The following is a 19,487-nucleotide window of genomic DNA, read 5'->3' on the forward strand; positions in this document are numbered from 1 at the left end:
GAATGGGGAAGGCCTGCCAAGTGGCCTTATGGGAGCTTAATGCCTTAAATGACAGGGAGTTTATCGCAAATGGATGGGTTCAGTGGACAGATCAGACAGGGCTTGCTTCCAGGCTGTTGTTTCTGATGTGCTGTGCATGCTGCTCCCAGTTGGAGAATGCTTCCTATCCTCGTATATTACCCATTCCCTCCAGACCTGGAACTGAGGCTGAAGGATCATCTTTTGTATTCTGTAAGCCAGCCATGCCTGACATTGTGCCCACCAGCTGCTTTGGGCTACAACTTGCATCAGCCCACCACCAGCCCCCAAAGGGGGCATTAGGTTAGGAAAGACTGCTATAAGCTTAGCATGTACAGTGTCTCCTGCATAACTGCTATTATAATAAGGAGCAGCGAGGAGGATTGTATAATTTTATAGCCAGGGTTGGGCAGAAAACTAAATAACATTTCCTGAGAGTGCTGGCTCTTTTTGTCAGGATTTAAATTCCCGACTCTCTAGGTTTCGAACTATCCTGGCATCAGCTTGCCACTGACACCTTTGAAATGGGTCCTGGCAAGTCTAGGAACAAGAAGTACCTGTCTGCCATAGAATTTGGTTGTCCGCTGCCCTATAACCCTAAATGGTGTGAGGGTTGGTATGCAAAAGTTCTAATTAAGGAAATAAAATAAGTAGACTATACACACATATTCTCAATTTCAGTCTGCAGCATCTCCTGTTAAAAGGATTGTACAGCTAACCTTGGGAAGGACCCCTGTTTAGAACCCTGTAGATTTGATGCCAGTCAGAATATACAGAATTGGACTACATAGACCAGTGGACTGACTTGGACCTCATCCATACTTCCGCTTGTCCTTGCCTAGAAAACACACGGTCTGTGTGGTCTCCCCCTTGCTCCGCTCCTTTCCCAGGGAACACCCACTCTTTAGCTTTAAACTGGAACAAACAGCAACCCACAGAAAACCCCTTGCTGCTTGCTCTGATTGAGCACTAAAGACCAGTTTTCCTTTTGGGGTGGAGGGAAGCAGCAGGACAAGGTGAAGTATGGATAAGCCTTTGGTATAAGCTACTTTTATATTCTCACTCCTTAGGCCCAGTTTGTTTAGACTTGCCTTCCTTCACCCCCTAAATGGCTTCATCATTGAAGATATTTAACATGCCCTTTCCTTCTAACTGGAGATTATGATAAGCTCGTGGCTTCTGTCAAAAACAGATAAGGTGTGTCTACCTCCTCCTTCCATAGTGCTTGACTTCACTTACACCACAATATTCTGTATTCATTCCACTCGCTGCTGCCACCAGCCGATGCAGGGGAAAGCAGAACAAAACACAGGAATGTTCTAGCCAGTATTACCACACAAGGGAAAAATGGTATGTGTGGCAGCTGTTTGTGGCAAATTACATTTACCTCAATATTTATCCCTGTGGGTTACCTTTTGATTATGAAGCCATCTAGGGTGCCACACTTCAAAAAAGACTATCTCCTTTTGTTAGTAGTAGTAGTAGTTGTTATTATTATTATTATTATTATTATTATTATTAACCTATATTAAATCCGTTGACAGTTCTTGTAACAACCGAATTCCAGTATTTTGGAGGCCTCAAGATTTGAAAGCTCAGAATTTGCCCATCTGAACGGCTGATACCCAGCATTTTCCCATCCTGCTGGTATCCAAGTCTCACTACTTCCTTTCTCTCTAGAAACATGGGGCAAAACCCCACCAAATCATACCCCCTTGTTCTCTCCCTCCCCTCAGTTGATCCAGCTGTGCAATCAGTCCCATTGTCAACCTGTTGTCCTTTAGCAGCATCTTTCAAACAAGACACTGAAATTTTTAAAGGCTGGCTCAGTGACTGTCAGCAGAGGCTTATTTATAGGAGCAAACAATGTCCGTCTTGATGTGGGAGAAAGTAAATCAAGTGTAAAGGAAACAGGTTTCTTCTTGTCAGCACTTTGAAGAAAAACCATTTGAGTTTTAGGTGGCGCATTCCAACTCTGTCCCCCCCCCCTTTTTTTTAAGCAGAAGGAACCCAAAAAGAATTAGGAAAGGCAAAAGAAAGTAGCTATAGTTACTTTATGGAACTCCTTGCCACAATAACTTACATGGCTTTGGGGAAATATTAGACAAATTTGTGGAGGATAGCTGGGCTATCAACAGGTGAATAGAAGCTCCAGATTCAGAGACTTGGGGTAAGGGACAGGTGCTGCTCTCATATCCTGCTTGGAAGCATCTGGTTGGCCTCTGGGAAGGTAGGCTACAATCTATGGCCAGTTGTCAGGGATATTTGGAGTAGTAGTCCAACAACAACTTGCATGTTCCAGTTTGGAGAAGGTTGATCTAGACTGGGACCATTGGGCTGATACGTACCTTTCAATATCAAGAGTGGCATAATATAGACTCGTGCAATGAATACCAGCCCTGCAACAACATTGGATGTTGAAACAGCAATTACATCTCTGAATGAGACAATCTTCAGCCCTGGCGCAATGTTGATTTTGGGGAGAACCAAGCTACTGGAGACCTTCTTTAAGTAGAGATGCCAGGAATTGGACCTGGGACCTTTCAAAGTTATTTTAGCTTTTTTTTGGGGGGGGTGCCATGGTGGCTTACAGCCTAAAAGCTTAGAAAACATAAGCTGACAATCAATAAGACACATCAAAAATTCATTAGCCTAAAAAGAAAGCAGGAAGGCAAAGTCTTAAATTTTATGCATTTAAAAAAAAAAAAAAAAAGGCAGGCAAGGTATGGCCCTTTTGCAAGGGTAATGTTCCGGATGCGGTTTGCACACCTTAACCTCTGTGTGACCTCTGTCAGCGGGGCTCTGGTTGTTTGCTGGTTTGGAATATTTATATATCTCACAGTTGCAAGTTCTCTGGACACAAATAAAAGAGCCTTGAAGCTAACAAAAGTTACTAGTCTGCCTTCCCCCATATTAGCATGCTGGGGCTAGAAGAAGTAGGGGGCAGAGAAGTCCTGTTTTTTCCCCCCTATAGCAGCCTGCTACATTCCTGTACTGGGTACAATGGAGTGTAGAAGGCACTCTGGCCTTTATCCACCAGCCCACTCCCTTGCCTGCACTCAGTTCCTTCTTGCCTGTGGCTACGAGGCCTCGTATAAGACTGAAGTCAAAATTTAAAGCCATTAAGTTGTAAAAGTCAGATGTAAAACATAAAATGTAGAACAAAATAAAAGCAATAGTGGAATAAAATGAAAACCAGTGACAGTACAAAAGATCACTGAAACACCAAAAAGAAAAGCCTGAAAAGCCTGAGGAAAGGAAGAAGTCGTCTTCACTTAGTGCTGAAAGAACCACCACATAGACAACAGACAAAATTCAAGCAGGTTTCCATTTTTTAAATGCCAGTGTATGCATTTTTGCACACATTTGTTCTAACTGACATATTTTTGTATGCAATTTTGCCTACTATAAAGGATAAAGCATTTTTGTGCATTCCTTTTTTCCCCTTTCAAATATCCACATTTTGGTCCACACTTTTTCTTGATATGTGCACTTTTTGACTGGAGAAGTGCAGGGAAGAGTGAGTTTCACATGGCAGCTGCATTTCAGCTCACACGTTTTCTGACCTGGGCTTGGGAAATGCAAATTAGTTTGGCTCACATTAAAATATTTAGTAACAGAGGGTTCATCCACACTTCTGATTGTCCAGTGCCTGGAAAGCACAGGTCGTAGTGTTCTTTCTCTTGCCCTGCTCCTTTCCCAGGGGAAGCCTGCTCTTTAATGGTAAATCAGAGCAAATGTCAATCTTGAGAAAATCTAAATGGCTATTTGCTCTGATTGAGCTCTGACAGTTTTCTTGGGTTTGGGTGGGGAGGCAACAGTGGGACAACAGGAAGTGTGAACAAGTCCTGAGTTTCTCCACTGTCCTTGTGTGCTGCTAAAGAAGAATACTGCTGCTGCTATCTTAAGGAGACTGATTCCTTTCCGCAGGATCATTGTGGTTTTAAAATTCTCTATGTGGGGGCAGATAGGCACATGCATCAAACAGCTTTGTGGTCCAGCCACCCCTGAAAGGAAGCCAGTTTTGTAGTGCTGGACCACTAAAGAGTTTTAACAAATTAAGCATTTGCAGGAGTAGAGGTATGGAGGAATGTTTTGGCTATGCTGGACTGAGCAGTTGTTCTATTATGGTGATTGTTTTCCTTCCAACTAATGGCTGCAATTTGGAAATTGCACACATTAGGTCAAACCTCTTGAAATCCTTCTCTGACCTGGACTTGTTAGGCCAGGAAGCTCCGGCAAGCTTGTCCGTGGAAGTGAGCCAGCATCCAATTATGCCTTCCCTAATGGCTCATTACTTATCACGAAAGACCACAATGCTCACAGATTCTGGAGTCCAAGAGAGAATGTGTAGTTGTGATGGAGAGGCATTTATAGAACGGAACAAAAAGATCCCCAGCTAGCAAGGCACAGAGGAAGGTGTGCTCTGATGAATCCCAGCATTGCAGGGCAGACGTCTGAGACAAATCCAAGGGCCAACTTGAGTTTGGCATAGAACCAGCTGATGTCAATTCCAGTTGTTCTGGGATCCTTCAGCTTTAAATTTCACTCACAAGTGGTTTGAGGGCCAGGGAACGCACATACAATGGAAGGCAAGAATTGGGTCAGAAGATAAACCCCTGAAACAGCCCTTTCCATCTTGGTTGCACTCCAAATCACATCATCCCTGACCATTGGCCATGACAGCTGTTGTGGCTGATGAGAGTTGGAGCCACACAACATCTGGAGGGAAGCATGTTTGAGAAGGCTGGCCAAAAGCTCCATCCATGTAAGCCTGAGTAGACCTTTCAAAGTTAATAGACATGACTTGGGCTTGTCCACACTTCTGCTTATCCTGTACCTAGGCACAGGTCTGAGTGGTTTTGCCTTTGCCCCACTGCTTCTCCCCTCCCCCCAAAAAAGCCTGCCCTTTAGCGCTAAATCAGACCAATCTGCTGAAATCCAGATTGCTATTTGTTCCGATTCAGCACTAAACTGTGGGTTTTCTCGGGGGGAAGCAATGGGGCAAACAGAAGTGGGAATGAGCCCTAACTCAGTAGGTCCATTGTGGGTCCATTTCAGTGGTCCATTGTGATTATAACCTAGTTGGATACAGCAGAATCAAAAGCCCTACAGTGTAGCAGAGACCTATGAGCAAAACCTCTTGAAGTCGATTTTCCTTCTAGATATGTGTTTTGTTTTGGGATGACTGCTTCTGAATCTCAGCTTCGAGACTACAGCTGTGTGCATTCAAATTGCTCATGTGTGCCTGGGCTCTTGTGCCCCATAGCTGAAACCCCACTCTTTGTGATGGGCATTGCCCAGTGTACAACAGTGGGTGCCAGGGCAATAAATTGAAGGAAGACACCACATCTCTTTCGTCCTGGGCTATTTAGGTCTCACCACACTGAATCTAATAAACGTTTCACATTCTATTACTGCGTGTGGCTCTTCCATTCTGTCTGGGAGTGAATTATGTTAAAGTAATATGGATGAGCAAAATTAGATTACATAGAAAGAAAGTAGAGTAAAAGGGCAACCAGCATATTGGAAAAGAGAGATAGTCACATCCAGTGCCGTCACAAGGGCGTGCAAAGACTTTCAAGGGGGAAGTGTACCGGAGAGAGGGGAATTCAAAAGGCTCATGGACTATTGTTAAGGGACCATCCAATGTAATTCTCCTTGCCTATGTAGAGCCCAATTCAGAATAGTTGGTATGACTCTCACTTGTTTTCTCATAGGTGCGTGCGCGCGCACACACACACACACACGGGGGGGGGGGGAGAGAGACTGACCAACCCCTACACATGAAGCTGCTAACAAGCCCCAGATGCTATCAGACTGTTCCTGTTGCTCCAAACCAGGTTATAAGCTGGTTATACCGTATTTATTCGAGTTTAATGCACTATTGAATCTAATGTACACCTCAATTTTCAGAACCTTGAAACAAAACAAAAAAAGTATTTTCTGTTGAATGTAAATGTGCCATCAAATCTAATGTGCACCTAAATTGTTGCACTGTAATTTGGCCAAAAAAGGTGAGCATTAGATTCGAGTAAATACAGTAACTAATTTTACAAAGTAGTGGCATCCCTGCAGAAGGACAATTGCTCCTTAATTTCTGTGACAGGATGTATTCTAACCTTCCTCTCAACTATAGGTCTACTGGAGACAAAAATAGTTTCTCAGTAAATCCATATTAGGTAAAGGTAAAGGGACCCCTGACCATTAGGTCCAGTCGTGGCCCACTCGGGTTGCGGCGCTCATCTCGCTTTATTGGCCGAGGGAGCCAGCGTACAGCTTCTGGGTCATGTGGCCAGCATGACTGAGCCTCTTCTGGCAAACCAGAGCAGTGCACGGAAATGCCGTTTACCTTCCCGCAGGAGCGGTACCTATTTATCTACTTGCACTTTGACGTGCTTTCGACCTGCTAGGTGGGCAGGAGCTGGGACCGAGCAACGGGAGCTCACCCCGTTGCGGGGATTCCAACCGCCGACCTTCTGATCGGCAAGTCCTAGGCTCTGTGGTTTAACCCACAGTGCCACCCTTGTCCCAAAATCTATATTAATGGCCCCTTAAAATACAGGTATAGGCATGAACAGCTAGCCTTCACTGTGGAGCAATTTTAGCATAACCAAACATCCTACAGTTTTACATGACAAAAGAGGTACAATTAGTTTGATAAGGCTCTTGTAACCTACAGCAGATTTGTATTTTGCTAAGTACAAATGCTGTCACATCATAGCATTTCTCTCTGATCTACTTCTTGTTTTTTGCAGTCTCTCTCCAGGTGAACATTGCTCCAAATAAAGTGGAGGTGCCTGTTGGAGAGTCCAAATTCTTCTTGTGTCAAGGTGAGTAATGACTTCCCACTTTGGCTGTTCATAGCTGCTTGGGGTGAAACATTATTGGTTAGTCAGCATATTGCTGGTGGAAAAGCAGAATCCCGTGTCTTAAGATCCCATTACGAGGTCCCTTTACACTGTTCCACCAACAAATTTGGAGACCACCTTGAGTGTGCTCTCATTCTCCCAGCTTTGCGCAAAGATTACTGATCCAAAGATGTTGTAAGCATTTACCATAGAATGGTGGAATCACCCTTTCCTCTAACATAAGCCAGCAATTCCATGCATATTCATGTCCCATTGAATACAGTGGGGGCTGTTTCCTTTAAACGTGCGTACAATTGGGACAGATGAAGGAGAATCTTCAGGAAGTTGTCTTGAGACATGATTTTGGCCGCTGGGTGTAAAAGCGTACTGAGAGTATGCAGAGACTTCCGTTTTGGTGGGACATGTTCAGAAAGCTTCTGTTGCTTGCCTAGATTCTAGAGTTTCTTTTTTGTCTGTGTTTGGATTCCAATGTATTGTAATCTGTGTCTAGACCTTTGGTTATTAATTGAAACTAACTGTAAAGAGTCTGGCACCTTCTATATTGCGGGTGACAGAGACCCAAAGGGTTTAGGAAACATCTTTGGTGTCCTCTTTTTAATATATTTCAAGCCCTTTCTTGGGGAATTCTAGAACTGCTGTGAGAAAGCTAACTCGCCCCACCACCACTTTAAGCCTTGTGAATGCTTTTCTAATTTTCCCTGTGACCTGAGCTGCAAGCGGTCACTGTGTAAAAGCAAATGAATGCTTAGCAAATCCTTAGAATCACAGTGCCTATCATCTGCAGTGCAAGGGCTCCCATGAACAGCAGGGTGTTACTACATCACAAATTTGAACCTTCACCCACCCATGACTTTATTCCTTGGTGTTCAGTAAAGCTTTATTTGGTGGGCCCCAAGAGCAGTGATTCTAAGAGGCTGCCCCACACCTGCCCAGATTCTAGGGGGTTGTCTGAATGATTCCTAAGGAAGAGGGAACATCCAATGGTTTTTATCCTTGAACATCTTACGCTTTTTGATTTAGTGACTGGAGATGCCAAATCCAAAGACATCTCCTGGTTTGCCCCCAACGGTGAGAAGCTGACGACAAACCAACAGCACATCTCAGTGGTGCGGACGGAGGATTCATCTACTCTCACCATCTACAATGTCAACATAGACGATGCTGGCATTTACAAATGTGTTGTCTCCAGTGAGGAAGGCGATGTGGAGGCCACACTCAACGTGAAGATTTTCCGTAAGATACCTGACCTATTTCCTTTCAAAGGGTGGGAGAGCTAGGTGGGAGGGCAATTTTACAATGTCTGTCAGGAACATTGTATGCTTACATTTGTATGTCCCAATGTCTTCCAATTTTGGGAAGAATGTTGATGAGTTTCAGCCCTTCAGACTAGGTGTCATTTCAGCTACCAGGGCTTTCTACTGAGGACACCCCAGTAATGGTGCCCCACCCCAAAACCTTTATTGCCCCATCTCTCATAGTTTAAGAAGTGGGCGTCACTGGGTTCTATGTCAAAGGGACCCCAGATGCTGTTCTTGTCTTAGGTTTCTTTGTGTTCTAAATATTTTTGGCTCATGTTTTATTGTTCTTCTGTTAAGCATTATGTATTTTCCTTGTGACTGGTCACTTTGTGGGTAAAGGGAGGATATAAATATTTTCAGCCAACCGATGAACTAATTAAAATCCTGGAGTCAGCATGGTTCACTGCAATCTGGCGATCAGAGCCTATTGAACCCTGCAAAACAAGCAAATGATCCCTGTGTGGTTTTGTTTTCCCTTGTCTCGCTTGAGTTTCCTAGAGCCACTTGCAGTGTCAGAGCCTCTTGTAGTCAGAGGTGTACATAGGGGTTGGCGAAACCAGCCCCCTCCAGGGGTGCAGCCCCCTGCAAAAATCTATTGAGTGTATGATGTATACGTGTGAGGGGACACAGCACTGCTGTCGTGGTGAGAGCGAAGGAGAAGCTTCCCGTCCTTCTCACACCGCGACACGAAGGCATGTGAACTTTTCCGTCCTTCCTCCTCACCTCACTCTCACCCCAGACACTGAGTACTTGGGTCACATAAAATGTAGTAATTTCTAATGTGGCTGCTGCAGTACAGTGATTTTTTTCCCCAGGCAGGGGGTGCCAGTACTGCTCCTTGCTGTGGGTGCTGAAACAGCTCCTTGCCAAGGGCACAAGGGACCCTAGGTACACCTCTGCTTGCAATGCTAGTGGCTTCAGCAAACTCAAAAGAGCCAAGATGGTGACCTGAGTAGCAGCTTCTGCCTTCGCTTTGCTGTTCTTTACATTTTAACTTTAGCTGCTGACCTTGTTTTTCTGGATTGCATAGGCTGATAAGTGCAGTGGGATACTGTGCCTCTGTTGGGACTACAGGCAGACTGTTGGGTGGATACTCCAGCTTTGGCTTTCCTGCATGGAGCAGGGGTTGGACTGGATGGCCTTACAAGGACCCCTCCAACTCTATGCTTCTGTACTTAGTATATGTCACGCTGCCTCTTGGATGAGGTCAGACGTGGTTAACTCTCCTTGCTTGCTTTCCAGAGAAGCTGACTTTCAGGAATGCTCCCAGTCCACAAGAGTTCAAAGAAGGAGAGGATGCGGTCATTGTGTGTGATGTTGTCTCCTCGCTGCCTCCCGCAGTCATATGGAAGCACACAGGCAGAGATGTTGTTCTTAAAAAAGATGGTAAGATGGTGGTGAGGAAAGAACTTTGAACATCTTTATTGCAGGGCCAGAACCTAGTTGTTGTGAAATGGGAAGGGGAGCACCAGGCATCAGCAAGCAGAATGAAGCACTGAGGCTGCCAAACAGACCCTGTGGGGCTTAGTCCAGGTGCATAAGAGGTGGGGAACTTGAGAGCCCAGGACTAGATTTAGGATACATTTGTATGCCACCTACTAAACCTCCTTGCTGCTGCAATTGGGCTTCCTGTGTTTATCAGCTCTTATTGCTGGTTTGATTGGACCCAACTTCTTCTAGGCCCTGGTGAGCTTGATTATGGAAACTAGGAGAGAGGGGGAGAGAGAAAAATGCTGTTAAGATTAAGCTTATTGTCCAAGATGAAATATCAGGGATAGCTGTACAAAAGAATCTTAGGTGGCCATCATCCCTTTTTTTCTTGCAGTTCGGTTTGTTGTGCTGCCCAACAACTACCTACAGATCAGAGGAATAAAGAAAACAGATGAGGGGATGTACCGGTGTGAAGGAAGGATCCTGGCTCGTGGAGAGGTTGATTTCAGAGACATTCATGTCATTGTCAATGGTGAGTTAGGAACATAGGAAGCTGCCTGCCTTATACTCGCCAAGCTACTCGCCCAACCTTCCCAGCATTCTCTACAACAGGAGAGGGGAGACTCAGGGCCCCAGTGGGAGTCTCCAAGTCTCTCTTTCTGCCCCTCAGGGCTCTTCTCAGGCCACACTCTAAGGGTCGAGCACTTTCACCTGGCTACAATGTCTCATTGAACTATGATCGTCCCTCTTCCTTCCCAGCTTTGGGTGTGTAGAAATCTCTGACTTCTGTGTGGCTGCTGGAATGTAGCCCAAAGGCAAGAGTTATATCAGTTGCTCTGTCCACTTTGCTTTTGGCCCCTTCCACCATTGGTACACGACCTCCAGAAGGTCACCCAGGTTCTTGGACTGACCAAGGTTTTCACTCCAGATGCTATCGTTGACTTGGCAGTGGCTTTTGGGGGCCGTATTAAAGAGTGTGTGTGTGTGTGTGTGTGTGTGTGTGTGTGTGTGTGTTGTGGGGTTGAGACAGAATAAGGTGGGGGGTTGGATGTGGGACCTTTTGCATACAAAGCATTTACCATTGAGCTATAGCCCTTCCCAAAGTTACTATCAATATTGGAAGCTGTCTTCCATTGAGTCAGACGTTTGGTCCAATATTGTTTGTTCTGTGAGGTAATGACTCTACAAGGTCTCATGTAGAGAAGCTTCTTTCCCATCACCTGCTGCTTGATCCTTTTAACTACAGAGTGAACCTGGGACCTTGTCCATTTTAAACATGTGCTCTGCTACTTTGCCATCTCACTTGCTCCTCAAGAGCCTTAGAAGAGAGGCTTTGTTGTCATGGGGTGAGGGAAGGAAGAAGTGCAATAACCTTCTCCCAAGTTGACACTTCTCACAACCAAGGAATTCAGAGGCATTTCATGGCCAAAATTCTCATGCAAAAGTGACAAGTGATGGCACATGGAGGTTTTCCTTTGGACTGGGACTTCTAACATGAACAATTCAAACTAAACAGCCAATCTTTTCAGGGAGTATAAGTTGAAGGGTAAACGTTTTGTTTCTAGCATTGCACGTTGCATTAACTGAATGGAACAATATTTGAAGTACCCCAAAGTCACAGGTTGGCTGCATTTGAGCAGTGAAATGGCTTGTAGGTACTAAATAAACAGTACCGATATGTCACTCTCTGGACATGTTTTCTGCATTTGTGTTTGTTTTTATTTGTTATATTGCAGAGTTTTGATCAGTTGAGAATTTGGCGTTTTGGAGACAATTAGAGTCCTTGCCCGTAAACTCTGTTAGAATATTTCAAGAAGACTTCTTTTCAGTAATTATGCAACTAAATCAAACACCAGATAGTGGAGAGGCAAAGAGTGCGAAGGACACCCAAGAACAGAACTCTTCTCTGGAGTCCATTTGGCAATGGTCTTGGCCTCTTTAGCTGCTCTGCCTCTCTATCTGCTGCTCATCAAAAGTGTATCTCTTGCTCTTTGTTTCTCTTTCTTTCAGTGCCTCCTACTGTTCGCTCCAAGCAGAGCACTGTGAATGCCACGGCAAATCTCAGCCAGTCAGTCAAACTCGTGTGTGATGCAGACGGCTTTCCAGAGCCAACCATCAGTTGGACCAAGTAAGATGTGCAGAATCTCAGGTCGTGTTCATTAGCACTGTGCTAGCAGGTTTTAGTTGAGAGGGCACCGTTGCTATGGAACACCAGGGTGTCCCAAAAGGCTTAGTGTTGTTGTCTTGCTTTGACCCAAATTAACTCCCTCCAAGAGCATGGGTTGAGTAATAACATGATGCTTTCCTTTAACCTCCTTCAGTTCCACTCACTTTACTTTTGAAAGCCAGCCCCAACTGATAAACCCCGCAGTTGAAATAACCATATCTGTCCATGTCCTTTGCATCCTTCAGGGATGGGGAATCAATAGAAAGAGGTGAGGATGATGAAAAGTACGGCTTCAGTTATGACGGCTCAGAGCTGACTATTCGCAAGGTGGAGAAGAACGATGAGGCAGAGTATCTCTGCATCGCTGAGAATAAAGCTGGCGAGCATGATGCCACCATACACCTCAAAGTTTTCGGTAAGTTGGGCTTTTATTGCTTCTAGTTCATTCTTTCTCCTCTCTGACCCAAAAATAAACAGACAAAAGTTAGTCTTAGGTATCTGTTGGAAGGTTTAGTTAAATTTCCTAAACACCTGCTTCTAAAAAAGACTCAAGGGTTCTTAAAGATTTAAAACATATGAAAACTAAAACAAGGTAGTGATTTAAAAATATATATATTAAAATATAAGGCCTGATTTACATAACCTGTTCCACTAGTGGAAGTCAGTGCAAGGACTCTGGCTACCTCAACGGAGCTTCACCTCCTCTTCCCCCTGCACGCACCCTGTGCCTCCTCCAAATCCACTCTGGAGATCATGAGAACTTCCACAGCCCTGTGCATGGAGAGGAAAGGGGAGATCATTCCGTCAGACAGGCAGAAATGGAAATGGTGCTATGTCGAATTCCACCCATAATATCATAACCACACCACCCCAGTAGACAGATCCTCAGGAATAATGAACTTAAAAAGTTGTAAAAGTAACCATCCCATCAAATGCTTGGAAGTTAATAATTTATTTTGTTTCATTTCGTTTCATTTGAATTGCTTCCCATGAGGCATCTTGAAGTTATTTTTAAATAAGAAGTTTAAATAGTTCCGTGTGTGTGTGTGTGTGCAGATAGATAGATGATAGATTGTTGTTGTGTAGTCGTTTAGTCGTGTCCGACTCTTCGTGACCCCATGGACCAGAGCACGCCAGGCACTCCTGTCTTCCACTGCCTCCCACAGTTTGGTCAAACTCATGCTGGTAGCTTCGAGAACGCTGTCCAACCATCTCGTCCTCTGTCATCCCCTTCTCCTTCTGTCCTCAATCTTTCCCAACATCAGGGTATTTTCCAGGGAGTCTTCTCTTCTCATGAGGTGGCCAAAGTATTGGAGCCTCACCTTCACGATCTGTCCTTCCAGTGAGCACTCAGGGCTGATTTCCTTGAGAATGGATAGGTTTGATCTTCTTACAGTCCATGAGACTCTCAGGAGTCTCCTCTAGCACCATAATTCAAAAGCATCAATTCTTTGGCGATCAGCCTTCTTTATGGTCTAGCTCTCACTTCCATACATCACTACTGGGAAAACCATAGTTTTAACTAGATAGATATAGATACACACACACAGTCTAAAGCAACAGCAGCACATGAATAAATATGTCTATACCTGGTACATAGATAAAAATGAGTTTGCTAGTCCCCAGCTTAGCTTCCCAGATTTCATGTAATATTTGACAAGTTTCTAATTCTTGAGAGAGCAATCCAGAAGGGTCAGGAGAGAGAATCAAACCACCCTTGTCTTCTGGACTCAACAGCAGAGTAGAAGGTAGGTGTGTGGGATCAGGGCCGTGGCTAGGGGGTGGTGAGGTGGGCCCCTGCCAGGGGTGCAGGTGATGGGGAGGGCCGCAAAATTGGCTTAAAAATATGTCCATAAATATAAATATTGATTATTGCTTCATAAGAAATGGTTTTAAGTAGAGGGTGAATTGAATGCGGGGGACGGTTGGAGGAGAGGCAGAAAGAAGAGCTAATTTGTCCGTGGCTAGGGGGCGCAATCTAGGCAGTTCTGCCGGGGCACAAGATCACCTAGCTACTTCTCTGTGTGGGATACACTTTATCTTCTTATGTTCTGGGTTTGTGTAGTGTCTACCATTGTTATTATTATTATTGCTACTACTGCTGCTACTACTAGTACTTCTACTGCTACTAGTTGCTTTCCTCACAAAAGTGACTTACAAAAGGATGATAAACATTAAAACCAATCGTAACAACCACAACCACTAAAATACACATTTTTGAGAGAAAGTTTCCCGCCCATTGACTTTGGTTGTGGGAAATAAAGCTCCTGCGCTGACATGGTTTTTCTCATGTTCCAGGAGATTATCAGGGTGCCCTTCCCATCAGGATCCTGACCCACATGCTCACACTTAGGGTGCTTCCTCTTGTATGTGATGTCGGTGCCTTGATGTCTGAGGGCAACTAGCTGCAGACCTTCCCACAGCCTCCTGAAGGAGGCATCCAATGTTAAATGTCTCATGAGGTTGGAACTTTCCCTCTGCCATTAGATAATGAGAACCAACCACTCTTTGGCCCCTGAGATGCCCTGGGTAAAAACAATGCCTAGTGAATATTCAGCTGCTCCTTAAAATCTCTTTCTGCAGCGTGCAGGAGCAAAAATATGCAAAATGAACAAGATTATTATGCAAATTAACTTTCATTATGGGATTATAGTGTACTTTAATATGATCCATCAAAAGCTAATGTTACATTGTATATTTTTTTCTGACTGTGTTTGATTTGTATTGTTTTGTTAAGTACCCTGGAATAAATGTTTATGAATGGCTGTACACAAATGCCTTAAAAATAAAGAAACAAAGAAGTTAATTACATTTCAATTGTATGGATTTGAGTGAGAGAATTTGAGCACAATCCTATGTATGCCTTCTCAGAAGGACACTTACGTTGGTCTTATTCCTAGGTTGTTATTGGAGTGCAGCCGATATTTGGTTGGATTGTAGCCTTATATTACTATCTAGCATTATTCTTCTTAAAAATAATAAATTGATTATTAAGATTCATGTATACAGTTGCAAAGCCCTGATAGGTTTTGGTTCCCTTATGCCTACAACTAATGGTCAGACTCTTGGCAATTCCCAATGAAATAAATGGTAATGGAATTTATTTTGATGAGCGTTGCTCAGTTGTGACTCCTCAGAGGACGGTGCCCTGTGTTTTCAGACAACATAAACCAACAACCAAATAAACATTCTTTTGTGTGCTTTTGTATCCTTTCTTTAGCAAAACCCAAAATCACCTATGTGGAGAACAAAACTGCTATGGAACTGGAAGACCAGATCACTCTGACCTGTGAAGCTTCTGGAGACCCCATCCCCTCCATCACGTGGAGGACCTCTACACGGAACATCAGTAATGAAGAGAAGGTATTGTTTCACCTTAGGTCCAGTCCTCCTGCAGCAGGGCAATAAAATTAGGGGAAGTAGAAGGCCCAGGAGCTTCCTCTACTCCCTCTCAACTGGCAATATAATGTTGCACACTGGAACCGCTGTTCCTCTAAGCTTGGTTCACATGCAGATAGTAATATTTAATATTTACATTATTTCAGTATCCCATGCAACAACTCTCTAGGGTTCACCAAGATTAGATTTTCCACACTAGGGACGGGAGTGGGAACATGGTTAGGATTTCATTTTAATAAGGACTTACCTAACTTTCCATTTTTGAGGCAATATGTGAACCAAAACGCACCTATCTTTTGAAATTCATATATTTTGCAATGCAGTTCCCCTGCCAAAAAAATGTGTACATTAGGAGAAAATGTACCTTGAAATGCATTATACTAGAGACTATTGCTTGCAAAAATGTGTACGTTAGGTAAAAATGGATCCTGAAAGGTATATAGGTAGTAGGAAAAACTGGCAATAAAATTCAGAGTCATGAGACTTTTTTCAAACAGAATTGCACACTAATGCTGAAATGTCACGAACTGAACTTAAAACTGGAGAAATGGGAAAGTAATGAAATTCAAAATTGACAGATTCCCCCTTCCCTTTCCCACACTGCTAATGGAGGATTCAAGATGAAGGAAAGCATAACATAGCTATAGCTACCAAGGGAGTCAACAGATGAGGTGGAATTTGAATTGGGGACTTGCTGGCTTACACCTTTGGCTGCTATTCTACCAAGGCATTACCCAAAATGTAATGCAAATCCCTTGGAGGATAAACGGCTGCTGACAACTAACCTGATTCCACTGTAGAAAGCCAATGGATCTCACTGTAGCCCTTACCTCTGGGTCCCCCATGTCCAATTAGCATAGATCATTGACATGGAGACTCTTGGTGTGATTGTAAGAATCCAAATGATATGATACATTGCAAAAAACACATGATGGATAGTTGGGGCCTGGGTTCAGCAGTCTCCTGTGACGTGTGCAATACATATATTGGCCTGTTGGGAGGTAGCAGAACAGGGTGAAACTAGCCTCATACAATTTCATTGCCCTTGTTGTATGTTAAGGTAGGATTCATATTTATGTCAGCTTAGCAAAAAAACAAACCCCTGCCTTAGTAATTTGCAACCCTGCAATGGCTTCACATAAGAATGGAACTTGCCTGAGCTAAGCCATCACGAGAGAGCCAGGAGCCAAAGGGTATGTGCTAGGGACCAAGTCTAGAGCCAGGAAAGGCTTTTATTTCTGAGGCCAGGTCCTAGCGCTAATAGGTAGGTTTTATAGCCCTTTCTGTCGACTACAACCAAAAACCAGCCTGGGTAGGTGGAGTCATTCTAGTATCTGGTGACCTTCCACTGTCGATGGTACACCATGTGGAGAAGCTACGTGTTATTGATTCTAGCCCCAGGTAACAGAACCAATTCTCCATCTACTTCTCCTTGCATGGTTGCCCAGAGGCGATTTCTTAACCACACACGAAGAAATGATTATTTATTTGCAGACCTAAATAATCAATTCCATTGCTTCCCAGGAGCTTGCTGGATCTGTAGCCTCTTGGGAGGTGCATGTTTTTGTTCCTTTCTGACTGCCAAACATGCAAGGAAAGTTGTACCCATCCTTTTGCTCTTAGATGATGGGCCGGGTATTGGTGCTGCAATTCCAGTGTGCAACAGCCATTACAGCAACTACCAAAAGCAGAAGTTGCTTGGGAGAAATTGGGGGGTGAGGGAAGGGAGAGATGCATATGTAGCCTAAAAACATTCTGTGGACCCAAATGAGCCTGTTCATTCTTTTTTCTCTTGATATCCTGCACTTTTACTCTTTCACGCTGCACGTAACTCCAGGCACAAAAGCCCTGGCTGCCTTTGTGTTCGCTTGTTAACTGTCGTCGACCACATATCGAAACCATTTTTTTGTTCTTGATGGCAAAAATAATTAGCAGTTTTGAAATAAAGATGATGTCTTCGGATTGGATGTGGCCAGAAGCTGCACAGGGCTGGCCGCTCGTCATAATAGTCCCATGTGAACAGCAAGTGAATCAAGAAAGGGAGAGCATTGCTCAGTTCTTATGCAGCTACAAATTCAAGCAGTGCTTATTAGTTAATTGCATTTAAGGTCAAAGAAAAGTGTTGAACCTTTTTCATTAGTTATGACAGTGTAGAAAAGTAGGGAATTCAGATCCAAACACGTACTATTACATAGAGAGCAGAATGGTTTGGAGGCATTGGACTGCTTTGTATGTCATGATAAGCTACAGTTTATCTTGAGCCATGTTTTCATTGTGAACAGGCTTCTCTCCTGCCACGCAAGTTCCTATCTGACTTCTCGGTTTATTTTTGGCTTGCTGTTTAAGGTTTGGTTAAGGCAAACAAATCACAGTCCAGGTTCAAATGACACAAGAAGCCATACTATAGATTGTTTGAGCCACGTGGGAAGGCACGTTTATTTAGAAAAATGGATAGACCAAATCCAAATCAAGTACAACAGTGTATTTTTAAAGCATATTTTAGGATTAAATATGTTCAGAAGTGTGCCTATTGAGCTAAAATGCTGATCTAAATATATGTTTTATGGTAAAAATACATATTAAAATACGAATACATCCTTAAATGTGAATTATCTGGATTAGTTTAAAAAAATGGGAAAGTAGATTAATGTGGAAATGAGACAGAATAAACTTATGAATGAGCACATGGAAAACAGACGCAAACCAGAAATAGACTGATCCACTATCTATAGTTCCCTATGTTCAGCTACTAATGGCAGCATTTTCTGTGTTCAAATATAGCATGAGAATTCATTGTAAATCAGCCAAACAATGCACAAAGCTGGGAGAGGTGGCTGAGTTATTTTTCCCTGAGGAATTTCCCCTTCAAGAAGCTCAGAGTAAAACTGCTAAATATTTTTGAAACGTTCACTTCTGCCGTTGAACACTCTATGCTAAGGAACTATAAAGGTTCATCCTCCTTTGGATAGTTTCTAATGGAGACCGGAATGGGCAGAGGGAGGAGAAACGTGAAGAATTTAGAGCTGCTGCTGCTGTTGTTATTGCTACTGCTGCTGCTGCTGTTTTGTCTGGTGTGTGGGCTGGATGCCTTGCTGATGAGTTTCCTTGTTCTTTGTATATTGCCATTACATTCCAGTTAATTTTCAGGCATTTATGCTTTGGTTTTGGTTTTGTGCTGTGGGAGCAAACTAAGCAAGTGTGGGGTGAAGCAAAATGGCAACAAATGAGCCTCCTAAACCATCAGTGCTCAATATTGTTAGCACGCCATAATAAAAGGAGGAGTGGAGTTGATTTAGCAGATCCTTCCCCAACTGGGTACCCTCCAGATGCTTGCAATTACAAATTTTATCTTCATTTTTGAGCATTCATAATGCTGGCTGGAGTTGATGAGAGTTGGAGTCCAACAACATCTGAGGGGCACCAGTTGGGGAAGTCTAGTTTAGTTCAGCAGCCAAAATTGTAATCCCCTTCTTCCAGCAGTGGTTCATTTCTGACTAACAGATGATGGGGACTTAACAGTAAGGATGAATTATCACTTCCTTTCCTGGCTCATGAATTTCCATGAAACATCTCTCAGGTTCCTGTTGACCACGGGAAGCTGGGTTAAATGGGTCTTTTGATCTGATTCCACACGGCAGCTTAGTTCTTATCACAGTAACTCTCAAATGTCCCAGCTAAATACCAGTGCATGGAATGCATTTGTATTAATCAGCAGATGGCAGGACATAGTTCCAGTTGTCCAAACCAGTGAAGCCTGGGGTTAGTCCAGTTTCTCTTGCCTGAGAATTAAACTGGACTACATCCTTGTGAGGTTTACCAGGTGGTCGAACGGATGATCAGGTGTTTGTTATTCAAAACTGTTGGTTATGCATTAGGATGCGCCTCCTGAGAATAGGCTAACTGATGAGATGACTTTGTGGGTTTTTTTAATCTAGAACTTGCTGTGTTTTCAAGAAGCATCATCCTCCATGAAAGTTTCATGAACAAGTCCCATTGTGAATGAATGGGATTTGTGCAAAAGCTTAGAGGTGCCCATTGACTGTGCAAACGGTATAATCTAGTTGCAGCCAAGTCAAGGCGTTATCTAGATACAGGAACAGTACTGTCTATGGATCAATTTTGCTGCCAGGAATGGTGCCTTGTGTGGTGGTGGGAATCTTCATGTGCAACACCATGTCTGCTATCAGTTATGCAGCTTCTCTTGGTGAAACAGAAGAAATACACACAACCTTAGGGCTGGTTTCTTGCCAACGTTCTTAGGCCCACTGTCCCCAGCAGCCAAAGCTGATAGAGCTTAGTATG

At 43.6% G+C, this 19,487-nt stretch overlaps 1 protein-coding gene across 10 annotated transcripts in view; it reads left to right on the plus strand.

Moving 5' to 3' along the window:
• The window catches only part of NCAM1 (neural cell adhesion molecule 1), a 216,359-nt gene that overhangs the window by 130,733 nt on the left and 66,139 nt on the right, over nt 1-19,487 (plus strand). For all 10 annotated transcript variants that reach the window (XM_080983406.1, XM_080983408.1, XM_080983410.1 and 7 more), the window contains exons 2-8: nt 6,777-6,851; nt 7,911-8,123; nt 9,431-9,574; nt 10,014-10,151; nt 11,630-11,747; nt 12,032-12,201; nt 15,007-15,149. In XM_080983406.1, the coding sequence (XP_080839532.1) occupies nt 6,777-6,851; nt 7,911-8,123; nt 9,431-9,574; nt 10,014-10,151; nt 11,630-11,747; nt 12,032-12,201; nt 15,007-15,149 (1,001 nt within the window). The remainder of the gene's footprint in view (nt 1-6,776; nt 6,852-7,910; nt 8,124-9,430; nt 9,575-10,013; nt 10,152-11,629; nt 11,748-12,031; nt 12,202-15,006; nt 15,150-19,487) is intronic.

This window comes from Podarcis pityusensis (genome assembly GCF_964106645.2).
Source record: "Podarcis pityusensis genome assembly, chromosome: 15".
Lineage (NCBI taxonomy): Eukaryota > Metazoa > Chordata > Lepidosauria > Squamata > Lacertidae > Podarcis > Podarcis pityusensis.